We start from the raw sequence: 15808 nt of genomic DNA, 5'->3' as shown, positions 1-15808 counted from the left end.
GTGCACGTGATTATTATTAGCTTTAATTATTTAATGTAAGTAAGTTCATTTTTATTTCACAATATTTAATTTCACGACATATCATCCATCTCAATTCTTCTAATTACCTGAAGCAACAATGGTCTCCTCTGCATTTGAACGCCCATAAGACTGTGTGGTAGTACCATGTCAGTGTGTGGCAAAGGAGCCCTCATACGGACCTGAAGGGGGGCCACATTTGTTAGTGAATTCCCAAATTGTCATGTATTATGTATATTATCAAGCACAAATTAGAAATATTTCACCCAAAATTAAATAAACAAAATAAAACAATATATTTTTTCCTTTCCTTAGTTTTTACAATTACACATTACTTATACATGTTAATAATAAAATTAAAATCAGATCAGATGATGTTATTAAATTAAATAAATATTTGGCATAAACATATTTGATTGAAAAAAGGCATGCTTTTTTTCTGGAAGTCTACAAAAAAAATATCTAGATGCAAAATAGGAGAAACCACTGAAGGGATTACAACGAATAATTGAACTACTATTACACCATAACAATGATGAATTTATAATATAATATAAATAACATTTTACCTGATGTTGTCCAGGGTATGGCGGAGGAGGTCCTGGGTAAGGTGGAGGTGGAGCCAACTGTCGGGTTTGTTGAACTGTCCCTTGTTGTATTATCTGCTGAGAACCTATCATGCGATTAGGCACAACTGTACGTTGCATTTGAATTAGTCGCTGCTGTTGCTGAATAGAGACTGCAAATAAAAATAGAAATAATAATAATATATAATTCTAAATTAATTAATTGAAAATTTAAAAAATGTAATACTTTACCTTGTCCAATTGGTGACATTTTAGGTGTTTGATTTTCTCCAGAAAAATTTGACATGAAATTCAAATTATTTTCTCTGTTCTGCATCACATTACCTATTTGGTTATCTTGAACGATCTAAAATTATCCATAATTAAGTTATTATATATTAAATGTTTTTCATAAATATATATATTACTTGTGCATTAACATTTTGTGAAGTTTCAAGTTTTGGAGAATGAATAATATCTTGTTCAAACTTTTCAATCCCTAAAACTGCTACACTATTTTGTTCTTTTCTATGATTCAGACTACTCAATCTCTGTAGATCATCCACTTCTTCCTTCGGTTGTTTTGTTTCGATTTCTACTGAAGACTTATCGTTTGGTACAGTTTTGTTATGAGCACTCTTGTTAGATTCCTCATCATCAACAAGATCATATAAGATATTAGTTTTGTTACCACAATCTAGGTTGTCAAGTTCTGGATCAGCATATTCCAGTATATTAAAGTCAGCTCCCATTTCAGCTACAGACAAACATATTTTAAATAATTTATAGTCATATCGCAAAGATTAGGTATATTCATAGATAATTTACCTAAGAGTTCGTCATCATCATCTAAATCACCTAAAAGGGCATTGACTCCATCAACTTCACCAATATTGTTTGGATCTCCTTCTTGTTGTAGTTTTTCCAATTCATCTCTAACACTATCTGTAATTTCTTCACTTCTACTGTCTACATTATCGGTACCTAAAGCATACATTTAATTATAATATTAATTATTTATACATATTATATTTAAAACTATATTACCATTAATAGAATTTTGCTGAGACTGGTGCTGTAATATATCACTATGTCTACCAACAGATACATTTTGACCAACTATAGATTGTGACATTGAACTAGGATCATTTATTATTGATGAAACTTCATTAATTGGAGCTTGATATTTCTGGTCTAAGCTTTCAGATCTTTCTACTACTGGAAAGTAAATTGAAATTATATTATACATATTATATATATTATATATTATATATAATTAAATAAATACCGGAAAATGGTTGTTGCTGCAGCTGTTGATGTTGCTGTTGCTGTTGATGTTGATGTTGTTGTTGGTGTTGTTGTTGTTGTTGCAGCTGTTGTTGTTGTTGTTGTTGTTGTTGCTGTTGCTGTTGCAGTTGTTGTTGTTGCTGTTGTTGTTGTTGCTGCTGCTGCTGCTGTTGTTGTTGTTGTTGTTGTTGTTGTTGCATTATTTCGTAAGGTCTAGTATTTTGTTGTGTCAGCGCTTGTTGAGTAATTGGATTTTTAATACTAGATACAAATTGTTGAGCATTCATGTTATTATTAATAACTGCACCAGTAGTAGTAGATCGTTGTTGTTGTATTAACAACCGAAACCGAGGATCTGATAACTAAAAATAAATTAAATTAATAATGGTTATTTATATAACAACTAATTGAAATATAAAATAATATTTTACTTGGAATTTTTGATCTTGAACTCGTTGCCGAATGACCATTTGAGCATTTGGAGTAACCATTGGTTGGAAAGGCATACGTTGAGTCTTAACAGCACTTGGAGGTAACGGCTGACGAAAAGTTGGTCCAGAAGCTGGGGTTTCAAAGTCTTGATTTGGTACAACATTTTGAGAGGTTATTTCTTGATTTGGAGTATCTTCTGTATTCCACATACGCTGATCGGCCGGTGTTTCTTTTTTAAACTGCTGTCTTTGAAGTAATTCCCTCAAATGTCTTGTCATTTCTTGATTAGCTTGAGGTGACGAAAATACGTCATCTCGGCCTCGTGGAGATGTAGGATTAAAATGAACATTTCTTGGTTGTTGAACTACAGAAGTTGAAGATATTGGTGGACTAAACAAGTCTGTTGGTCCTGGTGTTGACTGTGAACGTGTGTATTGAGGTGATGGTGATGCTGAAGCAGGACTCACAACTCTGGTCACTTTTAAGACAGGAGAAGGATATGGTGATCTAGATTGCTGTTGAGAACTTACACTACTAGGACTTTGTAAAGGAGTTAAAGAACCATCCTACAAAATTGAATTTATTACCTCATTTACTTGAATTAATACTTCGTATAAAATAATGAATTTAAATTACCTGATTAGTAGAAACTTGTAACTGAGTAGCTAAATTTGGCGTATGAACCAACACTTGTTGATCAGAATTAGTAAATTGATTGGTATCAATAGAAAGATTTCTTTGATGAACTGGTACTCTTTGATATACTATAAAAAACAATTTTAAAAATAATAAACATATTATATATAAATTATAATATTAAACAAAAAAAAATTATACACAATACAAATTCATTAAATACCTCCTGGTGTACGTTGGTCTTGCATTACTTGCTGCTGTTGAGCAGCTTGTGCCTGTTGTTGTCGCATTGCTTGTAACTGTTTCCACTGACGTTCATTTTCAGCTTCACGTGATCTCTGTTGAGATATCATTTTATCTTGATCCTATTACCATAATATAGTAAACTTATGTTAATTATATTTCTACATTTTGTTATAAAAATAAATACTCAACAAATTTGAAAATATGAAGAAACAAATATAAGTATAAATTAAAGCTCATTATTTTTTTTTTATATTAATGCATCTGACGAAACAAACAAATAAGATAATGACAAATTATATTTTATTCATACATTTAGAAGAAAATTCACCACAATCCCATTTGTTTTGTATATAATACACACATACACATTTATTATTTAAATCTATTTATGTATTTATGTGTACCCCTATACAATTACATCCACAAACTATGTTTTTTGTTAAGTAATATATTAAATGTATATTTATATTGATATAGTGTATTAAATATTATCCATACACCAATCAATTCTAATAACTACTTATAAAATAAAAAATAAGCTATGTGTTATACATAATCTAATCTACTACACACCATGCTAATATTTATAACATTATAACTAATCAACTGCAGTTAATATACCAAGAACAAATAAATGTATCAGAAACCATAAGCCAAATATGTGAAATAGCTTTGAAATTGAAGATGATTTAGAAAAATCCAGAAAAACCCTAATTTAATTAATGAACAGAAATACCAAATATGTTTTAAAAACTAACAAATTTATTTTAAGTGTTCAAACACAAACAAAATTAAAACAATGTAGTAGTTTGACCAAAAAATAATAATGTACTTTAATAAATTAGCAGCTATACACAATACAATTAAATCTTGAGTAAAAAAAATTTAATTCGCTGTCATAAATATAATCCATAGAATTGAACAATTTTAACCAATTTTAACAATTTAACCCACCTAAAAGCATGTAAAATATAGCTTTTTTCCATACACTGTTTGGTTTAAATTGTAATCAATAACATACTTTGAAAAAACACTGTGCTAATATAAAAATGTAACTCAAAATTTCAAAAAAATACGATAAAATTGAATTTAACAAAATTCTGGGTTTTAAAAAATTATTATAAATTATAATTCAATGCTAATAGAATTTGGCTAATACTTTCTGAACATAAAGTCAACCTAATATTACTAGAATTTAAATCCTTCACCAACAATAGTTTTACAAATATAATAGTCAGCAAAGTTGTTAAGATACCTTTATGTTATTAAACAAATAACAGCTTTTTATAGTCTTAACACATAAAAATATAAAGAAATTAACTCATAAAATTAAACAGTAAATACAAAGTTAATTTATGAATTTAGAAGCAATACGAGTAGCTGGGAATATACTAAGAACACAAAAATAAAAAGAAGAGGCTGAACAGTCAAATATCCAAAGAAAATCATTTCCCAGAACGTGCAAGTGAACGCTCACCACAGGGTCATAAGTCTCTTGACCGAGGGACGGGAGTGTGCGCATTATCTCAGACGGTGTTAGTACACGTATTTGTTGGTCAGACAGCGGAGGTGAAGTGCTGACTGAATTGTTAGTACTGCTAGCGGTTATGTTAGTTTTAGCGCCCTCAGTGCCAGCTGATGATGATTCATTTCTCACCAACTGTACATTACGTATTGTGCCAGTTGGCTGTGATGTGATTATATGTAATAGGTTATTTCGTGAATCAGTTTGATTTTTAGTATCTAATGTGGCTAATATTGAATTAGACATTATTAATGATGGAACTGTTTGTATTATATGAATACTGTTTGGTGGATAATGCAAAGTCCCCCTTTCAGATGAACCCGATGCTACATATTGATATTGAATTGGTTCAGATGAATTCTTCTCTGCAGGAATTATGTGAATGGTTCGCAAATTAACAGGATTAGGAGATGGAGGGTTGGGTAAAACTGGTATATATTGTATTGTAGATGGGTGAGTAGGAATAGTAGTGGGAAATGTTTGCTGAGGTGGGTTAGATTCAGGCTCAGGATCAGAAGGCTGGGGAGATTGTGAGTTAGTATGACCATCACCAGCGGCAATTAGTATTGCGGGTTGCATCAGTTCTTTGGTGGGACACACCTCTCCATTGTTAATCGTCGGACTCTGGGTAGCACTAGATGTTGAACTGGTCCGGTTGTCTCCACTGGTACTGTCTTCCTTCGCGGCCTGTTTGTGTTGTTATAGAACGGGTGCCATTAAAGAAACAAATCCCAAAAGCAATAAAATGAGAACATATCAACTAAAGATGCTAACACTCTAATGATGGATATCAAATTTTGTTTTTGGATCGGTAATGATAAAAATAACATGTTGAAAATGTAATTTCTTCGTAAGCATATATTAATTAAAAAAAAAAAATTATTTTAAATAGTTGAAGAATATTTTGTACTTATTATTACCTATAAATTTATAAATTTATTACCTATAAATAGGAATGGAAAAATAAATTTTCTAAAAGATCACAAACTATATTCTTAAAAATTAAAATATTATGTAATTAAAAATAATAAAAAACTTAAAAAAAAAAAAGGAAATCGCATAATAACAATATTTATTGTTGGTATAATTGTGTTTATCAGATATAGCTGAGGAAAGCAATGCTATCAGATAACCCGGGTCAACACATCTCTACAATTTGTAATAAAATCATTCAAACAAAAAAATAAAAATAAATACATAATTTTTTACCATGAAATTCTATTAAAATATATTGATTTTCATTATTCAAAATGGTATTTATGAAAAATTTTCAACAAGTGTCATATAGGAAATAATCTATATAAAGTGCTTAACCCTAGACAAATTTGATAACTTAAACAGGATATTTTGACATTGGTTAAATAATTTCACTTAAGGATCCTAATACTATAATTCTATTTATTAAATATATTTGGATTTGTGTGAACTGTATAAATCTAAAAATTGCAGTGTAAAAATTACTAGTGCTTTAATATTATCAACAACTAGACATAACCAATAAAATAAAACCAATATTGGTTTAATTTATCTGTTTTCAATGAATCCCAAAAATGTGCAAAACGCTGTAATTTGTGATTGGCCTAAAACACATAAGTAATATGATGATTTATCATACATTAAAATTACCAAAAGCGCTTTGGCCAAGTCACATAAGCACACACAAATAAATTTTAAACTTAAGCCCCAATAAAAAAGCTTCGTTTTATGTGGAGGAACTTTAAAAAATACCATGTATAAAATTTTCCAATGTACATATATATATATATATATATATATATTCCCGCTAGATATTATGATAGTTAAGCTCTCAGGATGAACGCTAAAATTAGTCCATGATTTCATATACCATTATGATATGGTGCTTGACATAATACATTTTCATCAATAAACATTTTGCATGATCTGTAATGCTTACCTGTTGCGCTTTTTTCTGTCTCAGATTAGTTCTATTTTCTCTTGCTTTTAACAAAAATGGGCTTTTTTGTTCTGGAGACAATGTTCTCCACTTTTTTAATATTTGTCTTGATCTTTCAGGCCAAGCTAAACATATAAAAATTAAATCAATTTCAAAATAATATAAATATTTAAAATAAATGTATATCATACAAGGAAATTCGGTTTTCCATTCAGGATGGGTAACATTAGCGTAAAGTACAGCTGATATTGAAGCTTTAGGTCCCAGAGCTTCATCTGCTTCCATTTTTTGAGAATTTCTTTGGCTGGTATTTATAGCTGATGACTGAGAACCTACACCTTCTAAGCTATCTTCACCACCGCTATTTTGTACCCAAGGGCTGTGGGGTTCAGAAAATGCTGGACTGAACTGAGATGGACTACTAAAATGTTAAATAAAAATGTTTACATAACATATTTGTATAAAAACATTTTTTATATTATATAATAAATAATAATTAATTAATATTACTTACTTGCTGTATTCAGAATGATATGGAGACATTGCTGGATAGATAGGAGAAGGCATATTGGTTACTACAGGTGGTAATGCTGGAGCTGGTACTTTTCCACGAGACATATTAGTTGGAACCCCTATGAATTTTACAATTAGGAATTTTTAATGTTAAGTTTTAATGTATTGAGCATAGTTTACCTGTACGAGATGGAGACATTATTGGAGCATGGTTCTGATTTTGAACCATAACTACTCCATTTTGGGCTTGAGGTATGGTACCCATATTATTATTACTTATTAATAACATATTTGAGCTATTTGGATCTTGAGATTCTTCTTGGGAAGCATCATCAGTTAAAACTACTTTGAAAATCTCTTCTACATCTTTACTATCCATATTTGGTAAGCCTGAATTGGAATACAATTTTTATTTGATAATTAACGAAACAAAATACTTTTTTATCATTAAATAATAAATATTTAACATTTATATTTTAAACAATTAATAATACAAAGATAATGATTTATAACATAATAAAAAAATACTCATTAGACTATTCAATATTATATTACTATAAGATCTTAATTTTCTAAAAGTATTAACACGTTGACTTCCATGTGACCACCGACGGTCAACTGTAATTTTCAAATTTTATACTTTTGTGACCGCCAGCATCCATAATTGATCATATTACTATAACGCCATATAATTACAATTTATTTAATGTAATAAATATACCAGGGCATGAAACCGATTGAAATAATTTCGGTTTTGATTTTGTATACCGGTTTCCAATTTTTTTTACGAATAATGAAATGGTTATCAATATTTTAATCATGATCTCAATTTTATTATGAGTATTAAATATGCGTATTAATGGAATTTACGTATTCAAAAACACTTCAATTAAAAAAAAAAATAACGATTTCCAATTTTTTCAGATTTCGGTTTTGAATTTAATACCGGTATCCAATTATTTAAGGTTTCGGTTTTAAAACGATTTATACCGGTTTTTAAAACGGTTTCAAGCCCTGAAAAATACTATTTTTATATTTTAAATATTTTTTCAAATAAAATAGTATATACAAATTAAGAATGACATGGAGACATATGTTTGGTATGTCAATAATACATATTGTATGACTGCCGGCAAACACATTGACTGTAACGTGTTAATAAAATATTTATATTATTCTTATTAATTAAATAAAAAATGATCAAAAAAATTAATATTTGATAATGTTCAATTATAAATGTAAAAATTAAGAATAAATAATTGAATATCGAGAGAAATCTAAAAAAATTTTAAAAAAAATGTATTTACCTGTCTCTCTGACCATAGAATCAAGATTAAAGTGGGAACCTAGAATTTCACTAAATTCATCTTTTTGAGCTGAAGTGTTGGTTTCGCTCATGTCGGGTTCTTCCACTACTAAGCCATTATCTGAAAAAAAAAAATTTTACAAGTAAGATACCAATTTGTGTTTATATGATTAATTTAAAATACCTTCCATTTCTGTCTTAATATTTCTACTTTGTTCATTCATAATGGAATCTAATAAATTATCAGACAGCAAAATATCTTTAAGTGTATCGTTCTCATTTGTAGAAGGTATTTCTTTTTTCTATAAAAATTGTAAAAAAAAAAAAACAAATTTATATTAATGTCCATTTTTAGTAGGCTTCTCCAACAACATATTTTTTTGACTTGTGCGATATTGAATTACGATATCAAAATTAAGTTAAGGTATTGATATTTCTATGACTAGTTAACAAATTGTTTTTAAAATATATTATACAAGTTTATTGTCGTTAAAATCAGTTGGTTTCCGGTATCCAGAACAAACACTCAATGGGCCAACAATTAATTTTGATTATGATTTATGATAATATATTATATTTTACAATTATCGATATCTTAAGTTTGCGATATCGATTTCCAATCAAAATATCAATATCGTTAAAGAAACCTAATTCTAAGTAATTTTTTCATCACATAAGAACAAAATTTGTTTGTTTCAAAATAATTTTATCATTTTGTCATTTTAAAATTCCACTAGCCCCTTTCTTTATATCTAAGGATAGGTTAAAATAAATATTTTAATGCAATTATTTAACATTGCTTTAAAATTAAATACCTCCTTATTAATATAACTTTTCCGACCCAGCTTTTGACAAAAAAGTTTATCTTACCTTTTCAACAACTTTTGGTTGTTCGTTGAGTTCAAATATCTCTTCCTTAATATTCATGCATGTTTTTATCACTTCTTCTTTTGTTTGTTGTTTAGCTTTAATGTCTTCCATAATTTTTAATTCAGCCTAATAAATATAAATTGTATTCAATAAAAATAAATAAACATTACATAAAAAAAATATAGCATATTCAACGTAATAAAATCTAACCTGAGAAAGTTCAATTGTTTTAATATCTTCATCTTTTTCTTCCACTTCTTCAGACTCACTACTGTCCAAAATCTGTGCCGCAACATTGCAAGCATCTAATAAATCACGACCAAAAAACGCATCTTGTATATAATTAGGGTAATTTTCAGCTATTTTACTCTTTGGTTTTTTCCATCGATTTGGTTTTCGCCTTGGTTTATTGTCTTCACCGTCACCATCTTGAGTATTTTCTTCATCTTTATCTTTAGTTCTGGGCATGCGTCCTCTAACAACAAATCCCCCAATACCTAATTTTTGAAGATTTCTAACTCGTTTTCGACGCAGAACCATTACACCTGTTTCTAATGTCAAAATACTAAAACCTTCTGGTGGTTCAGGAGGTCGACCATCATCACGTGGCTGTACTACCATCCCTTCCTTATAAATAGGTTCTGGTTCACTTGGTTCTTCCTTTATGTCATCAAAATCCATCTTATAAGCATCATCATGGTCTAAAGAATCATTAATAGTATCTAAAAAAATATATATATTTTTAAAATTACTAAATAAATAAAATAAATAAACAAATAAAATCTTACCTCTACTATTACACACAACAGATTCAATAGCTGCCATAATAGCAGCTTCTTTTTCCATTTGTGCTTTTTTCAAATCTTTTCGCTTTTTACGTTGATGTGATATTTCTATACCACTGGTTAGAACCTTCATATGTTGAACACCTGATTCAGATAAATAAATGCCATCCATACAATATTCATTTACTATCCCTTTAGTTGCATCTGGACTATTATCACGTGATGACATTTTCTGTTTAATTTTAGGACTTGAAACATGTGCTAAATGTGCTGGAACTGTCCCACGAGGACGACATAGCAAGCAACTATATCCGTCTTCTGCGCATTTTTCTGCATCGTCTTCGTTTTCGATTTTATCACATTTTCCATGAAGCCATCTAGGAAACGAAACACAAAAATAATAATATAAAATTATAATTATAATAATGTTCAAAATTTACCTATCACACTGTGAACATTTAATTATCAATTGACTATCAGTATATGATTCTTGACATGATGGACAAATACTACGAGAAGCACAAGGTCCACATTCAGTATAATTATTCAACCAGGAACAATTGAAGCCTGGATCATTTGAACCACATGTCAAGCATTGAGCACACCTTAAAAATCAATATTTTTTATTTCAATTTAAAAAATTTCAATTTAATTAATTAATCATACTTACCACTTGCATTTCCAAGTTCCTCTAGGGACATAATCAAGTTTTGGATCAGTACAATAAATATGATAAGAAATATCACATTCATCACAAAGTATAAGTCTGGACTCATCATTACGTTGACCACACCCCTCACAAACTGTACAATCTAAGCATCTCCATCCTTTTTGAAGAATAACTTTGGTTACCTATAAGATAATATTATTAAGAAAAATTGTATTCTTAAAAATTTTAATTTTATGCAACAACTCACTTTAACATTAACACAAAAAGGGTGATAGCACTGACCACACTGAGAACAAGAAATAAGACATGCTTCTTGATCTGTACCTAAAGATCCACACATAACACATATATCTTGACCAAGTACAAATTTATCTTTAGCAGAGCATAAAACAATTCGATTTTCATTGTTAGGGTCAATGTCATTAGAAGAATTTTTGGAGCTTACATCAGACAAAGGCCTCTGAAAAATAGTGTTTAATAAATTTTAACTGTTAAAACTAAAAAAAGATTCTTGACTACTAACTTGTAATCCAAGACCAGGTACACCAAAAATGCCTCGCATTCTTCCTCGAGGTCTCTTTCTAGGAAACTCAACAAGGCGTTGTCCTTTTTTCTGGTACATGGGTTTTAATGCAGCAGTAAGTTTTCCCAAGCCTTTAGCACGCCCAGCATATCCAGAAAGCAAACGTTTCTTAGCTACTTTGCATGCAGCATATGGTTTTCCTTTACCCAAACCATAGCCACCCACTCGACCATCGTCAAAATCTTTATTGCTCTATATATAATATAATAGAATATTTTGTAATTTGTAAATATAAATTATTTACTTAATCAACTACTACAATTTTCTAAGATAAATACCTTAAACTCTAAGTCATGCTCAGGTTGATAAACATCTACTGAACTATTAGAGTCTCCAAATTCTTCATATCCATCTCGGCGCTGTTGTACAGCATTTTTACATAAAGGACACATGTACTCAGATGCTGAACTTTTGCTATGGCTAGTTATATACTCAGCCTCCGGATCACAAGCACCGTGAATGTATTTTCGACATGAGATGCATTGAACCATTTCTCGATGAGCGGCAGCTCGATAAGCTCGATGACAAAGTGGACATGAAGAACCTTTATTACGTTGCTGATAACAAGAATCACAAACCGTGTAATGGGCATGCCACCGAGAAGATAGCCCAGCACCTGGGGTACGAGAACCACAGTCAGTGCATACACGACAGCACTGAAATAAAATAATAGTAAAAATAGTCAGTACTCAATAGTGTCTGATATTCTAAGAATAATAAATATAACTTTGTATGCATTTATTGTCAAATTAATAATAGAGTAAAATGAATTTAGGTTTAATTACTTTGCATTTCCATCCAATTTTAGGTATAGTTGTCACTTGAGGTCTTAAACATCCAGGATGATAGGCTTTATCACAACCTTCACATAACATAACCTTAGTCTGTTCGGCTGGTTGCCGACAAACTTGGCAAATTCGACAATTACCACATTGCCATCCAGCTCGTACTCCTTAGTATATAAAATATTTACAATAAAAAACCACAATTAAAATAAATAATAATAAATAATTTCTTCAAACCTGGGAGTAGAGCTAATCCAAGACAAACACCGTGGTAGTGGCTACCACATGCTGTACACATCATTAAATTAGAAACATCTCCAAGAGTCGAGCAAATACCACAAGCAACGTTAGCAGAAAGTTCTTTAATAAAATAATCAATTAGCATACATTTCATTCATTATTTAAATATTATAATTACCCATTAGAGGAACATGATCAAGATGAGAATTGCATATTAAAGCTGGTACACTCATCTCTTGAAACGAAGCAGAAGCAAAAATACAAGGATAATGAAAAAATTTCAAACAATTAGTGTATGTACATGGAGCACTGGCGCCTAAGTGACCACAGTAAGAGCACCGTCGCATTAAGCTCTCTAAGATAAGTTCAGGCACATTTTCCAATGAATCAGATGTATCACATTTTACACCTTGAGTCCAGGTAGCACAAAACTGATGTACGTACACATAACCATTTGATTCAAATTGTTCATATAACATGTTCAAATCAGGAACATCCAAATGCCCAATAACGCTAAGCTCATCCACGGGTTCAAAACTACAGGTTGAAAATTGTTGTTGTCTAATAACAATAACAACAAAAATGTACAATAAATAAATGTGATTGAAATAAATTGATTTGTTTGATAATATTTTAGTGCAAGTAATTAATAAGTAAGATATATTGAACATTAAATATGGAAATTAAAACTCACTTAAATTTAGCAGCAGATTTTTGCCTTCTATACTGTATAATTGGTGCCATTTCAGTAGTTGGTGATTGTAATGGCATCGGAGTTAATTGTTTAGTAACTAATTGCTTAATAAAATCATCCAATGTTGACTTAAAATCTTTTTCCCAGTCTAACCTTAGAAGAGATCCTTGTCCAAGTTGACTTCGTTCTCCTAAATTACAAAATGCACATACTTTTCCTGGCCTAAAACGTATAAATATTGATTACAAAATCAAAACACAAACATCAGAAACTATTTACCAGGTCTCTTGATGTAATACACTTCTATCATCACTAGTAGGATCGACCGATGATGAAGTAGGAGGAGTATTTTCATCAGTTCGAGAAACATTTGGAGATTTACCTTCAGCATCCTCTCTATTAATATTAATAATACAATAAAAAAAATTATGTTATACTTATTTATTTCTGTTTCTATAAAAAGTAAATATTTATTACCTTCTCCATCTTTTAATTTTTAAATTCAATTTTTTCATTTGTAAAGGGCTATCATAAGATGTTATAGGTGTAACAGCACTTCTGATGGGTGAACATGATGTTGTTTCTTCAAAATTACCTTCTGAAAAAAAAGGTTTAGTACAATCATCAATTACTTAGTGCAGGTTGCATAAAGAACAGTCTGAATTTTTTTTACTGGAATTTTAATTTATTTATTCTATAAAGTTCATGATTGTGGTAAACTATGCTAGAGTTACATAAAGAAATCTTAAATTAATGATAACCGTGATAACCAAATAAATTAAACCACCAACATTAATGATATTTTATCGATCTGTAAGTTACCGAACCAAAACCCAATCTGTAGTTTACAGGTCCGGTAATAGATAGTTTACAGAACCTTTAACGGTACGATAAAGGTTTGGTAAGACGCTACAGGACATTAATTCAACCCACCCTTAATATATTTCTTAAAACTGTATGTATAAAAGTAATGTACCATCTGTCTTAACAGCAATGTCAATCGGTGTTTGATTAGAAGAAGTTTCATCTACTGATATAGAAGCTGCTTCTGTAGAAATACGTGAACAATCTTCTTCTTGATAATCTGGATCGTCATCCATATCTTCATTATCATCATCATCATCATCTTCATCGTCGTCATCATCGTCATCATTTAACAAAGGAGCCCCATTGTCAACATCATCATCAGAGCTAGGATCTTCATCTATGTCCATTTCGTCAGATTTATCTAACGATGTCTTAGACATCTTTGATTTGTCATTGTCCATTTTCTAAACAAGAGATAACATATTTAAAGATTTTAATAAGGTTAATGCTAATACTGTTAATATATTATACAACTATAATATGGAACAGTATTATGAATTACAACATTTAAATGTCCATAACTGTAATTAGACTATTAGAATGATAAAAAAGTAATTAACTAATTTTCCCTCACTAGATAACTACCAAAAACATTTGATACAATTCTTATCAGATATTCTCATTATTTTCAAGGAACAATTTTAATTAATACTTCTGCAAGTAAATTATTTGTTTTAAGATAATAATATTATTATTGAACATATTAATAGATACCTATATTTAACACAGCAATACAATAAAAGTGATGAGTAAAAAAAGTAATAAAAGTTTTGATTTTTAATGCATTTATCTACAATTAAATAACAAATTATACCTAAGCCACTTTCAATATAGCAATAAATCATAACACTTAAAAATAATAATATGTCTAAAAACCAATTTTGATTTAATATGACAAAAAGTAAATATAAACGGATTATAAAATAATAAGTAAGTACCTAATTAATTATTTATAGGTAGCTTTTCTAATAAATATTTAATTTTAATAAGTTAACAATGGCGTACAATTTGATGAGAAAAATAATATGTTCAATTTAAAATATATGAATTTTAGTAATTTAAATTTTACTTGTCTATAACATGTCATATCATAACATACAAATTGTAGTCACGCAAAACAATATTAAAGTCCGATAAAGATCACTATAATGCATTTGATAAATTATGACTATTTAATTTCAATTCTAGATAGCATACTACACTACCAAAACTATGCTATTGACCAGCTATTAAAATGAGCCACTAGCTGATTCCTATTATTTCCTGATTCTATCTATTTAAAAATACATTTAACGTGGAAACATTCTATTATCGATGGCTATACTTCTTAATGTATTGTCAAATCATGGTTTTAAATAGGGTAAGTTGTCTATACTTTATAGGTACCAACGTATCAAAGTGCATTGATGTATGAAATTGTTTATTTTTATAATAAAAAATACTTTGTGTTGCATACAACTTAAGAAAAATCAAACAAAAGTAATATATAGATGAGACTAAAGGCAATCTGATTTGATCATTAAAGTTCTGAAAGTTAAAAAAAACAGCTGAAAGTTTAAAAAGAAAAATTACAGTCCAATATTTTAGGGCACATTTGAGAATATTGGATGATAAACAATACAAACAAAAAATAAATTTGTCCGGCACCCCAAACTATGCATTACATCTGACACAAGATTGGTAGCCGATACATACGGACTGTTGCAAACAATCCACATTCACAGCAGCACAGATGCCTCCGTATACGAGCACAGAGTCGTCTATTTTTTAAAGACGAACCAGAGATGGGTTGCAGACACCCAGCCACCAGACTTTAAGGGGAGGGGCAAAAATTTCCCAAAAGCGCATTCCGCTTGACGTGCAGTGAAAT

At 29.8% G+C, this 15808-nt stretch overlaps 1 protein-coding gene across 7 annotated transcripts in view; it reads right to left on the bottom strand.

Moving 5' to 3' along the window:
* Window positions 1-15808, bottom strand: part of LOC132945284 (histone-lysine N-methyltransferase 2C-like) — a 34499-nt gene that overhangs the window by 18108 nt on the left and 583 nt on the right. For 2 of the 7 annotated variants that reach the window (XM_061014983.1, XM_061014984.1), the window contains exons 2-32: window positions 14048-14342; window positions 13549-13669; window positions 13351-13467; window positions 13072-13293; window positions 12556-12938; window positions 12375-12497; window positions 12138-12304; window positions 11631-12008; window positions 11293-11544; window positions 11017-11229; window positions 10770-10951; window positions 10540-10704; window positions 10103-10476; window positions 9525-10036; window positions 9315-9440; window positions 8629-8746; window positions 8446-8565; window positions 7319-7528; window positions 7140-7257; window positions 6817-7046; window positions 6626-6750; window positions 4663-5397; window positions 3163-3304; window positions 2940-3067; window positions 2303-2869; window positions 1873-2233; window positions 1632-1802; window positions 1413-1568; window positions 1013-1341; window positions 837-951; window positions 588-757 (exon numbers count right to left, since the gene is read on the bottom strand). In XM_061014983.1, coding sequence (XP_060870966.1) covers window positions 588-757; window positions 837-951; window positions 1013-1341; window positions 1413-1568; window positions 1632-1802; window positions 1873-2233; window positions 2303-2869; window positions 2940-3067; window positions 3163-3304; window positions 4663-5397; window positions 6626-6750; window positions 6817-7046; window positions 7140-7257; window positions 7319-7528; window positions 8446-8565; window positions 8629-8746; window positions 9315-9440; window positions 9525-10036; window positions 10103-10476; window positions 10540-10704; window positions 10770-10951; window positions 11017-11229; window positions 11293-11544; window positions 11631-12008; window positions 12138-12304; window positions 12375-12497; window positions 12556-12938; window positions 13072-13293; window positions 13351-13467; window positions 13549-13669; window positions 14048-14339 — 7422 coding nt within the window. In that variant the 5' untranslated portion in view covers window positions 14340-14342. Of the gene's footprint in view, window positions 1-107; window positions 201-587; window positions 758-836; window positions 952-1012; window positions 1342-1412; window positions 1569-1631; window positions 1803-1872; window positions 2234-2302; window positions 2870-2939; window positions 3068-3162; window positions 3305-4662; window positions 5398-6625; window positions 6751-6816; window positions 7047-7139; window positions 7258-7318; window positions 7529-8445; window positions 8566-8628; window positions 8747-9314; window positions 9441-9524; window positions 10037-10102; window positions 10477-10539; window positions 10705-10769; window positions 10952-11016; window positions 11230-11292; window positions 11545-11630; window positions 12009-12137; window positions 12305-12374; window positions 12498-12555; window positions 12939-13071; window positions 13294-13350; window positions 13468-13548; window positions 13670-14047; window positions 14343-15808 lie in introns of all 7 variants that reach the window. The other 5 variants (XM_061014980.1, XM_061014981.1, XM_061014985.1 and 2 more) reach the window with 5 other exon arrangements.

The sequence above is a fragment of the Metopolophium dirhodum genome, chromosome 5 (assembly GCF_019925205.1).
Source record: "Metopolophium dirhodum isolate CAU chromosome 5, ASM1992520v1, whole genome shotgun sequence".
Lineage (NCBI taxonomy): Eukaryota > Metazoa > Arthropoda > Insecta > Hemiptera > Aphididae > Metopolophium > Metopolophium dirhodum.
Note: the sequence above shows the minus strand (reverse complement) of the source record. Positions and strands in the feature narration are given on the sequence as shown.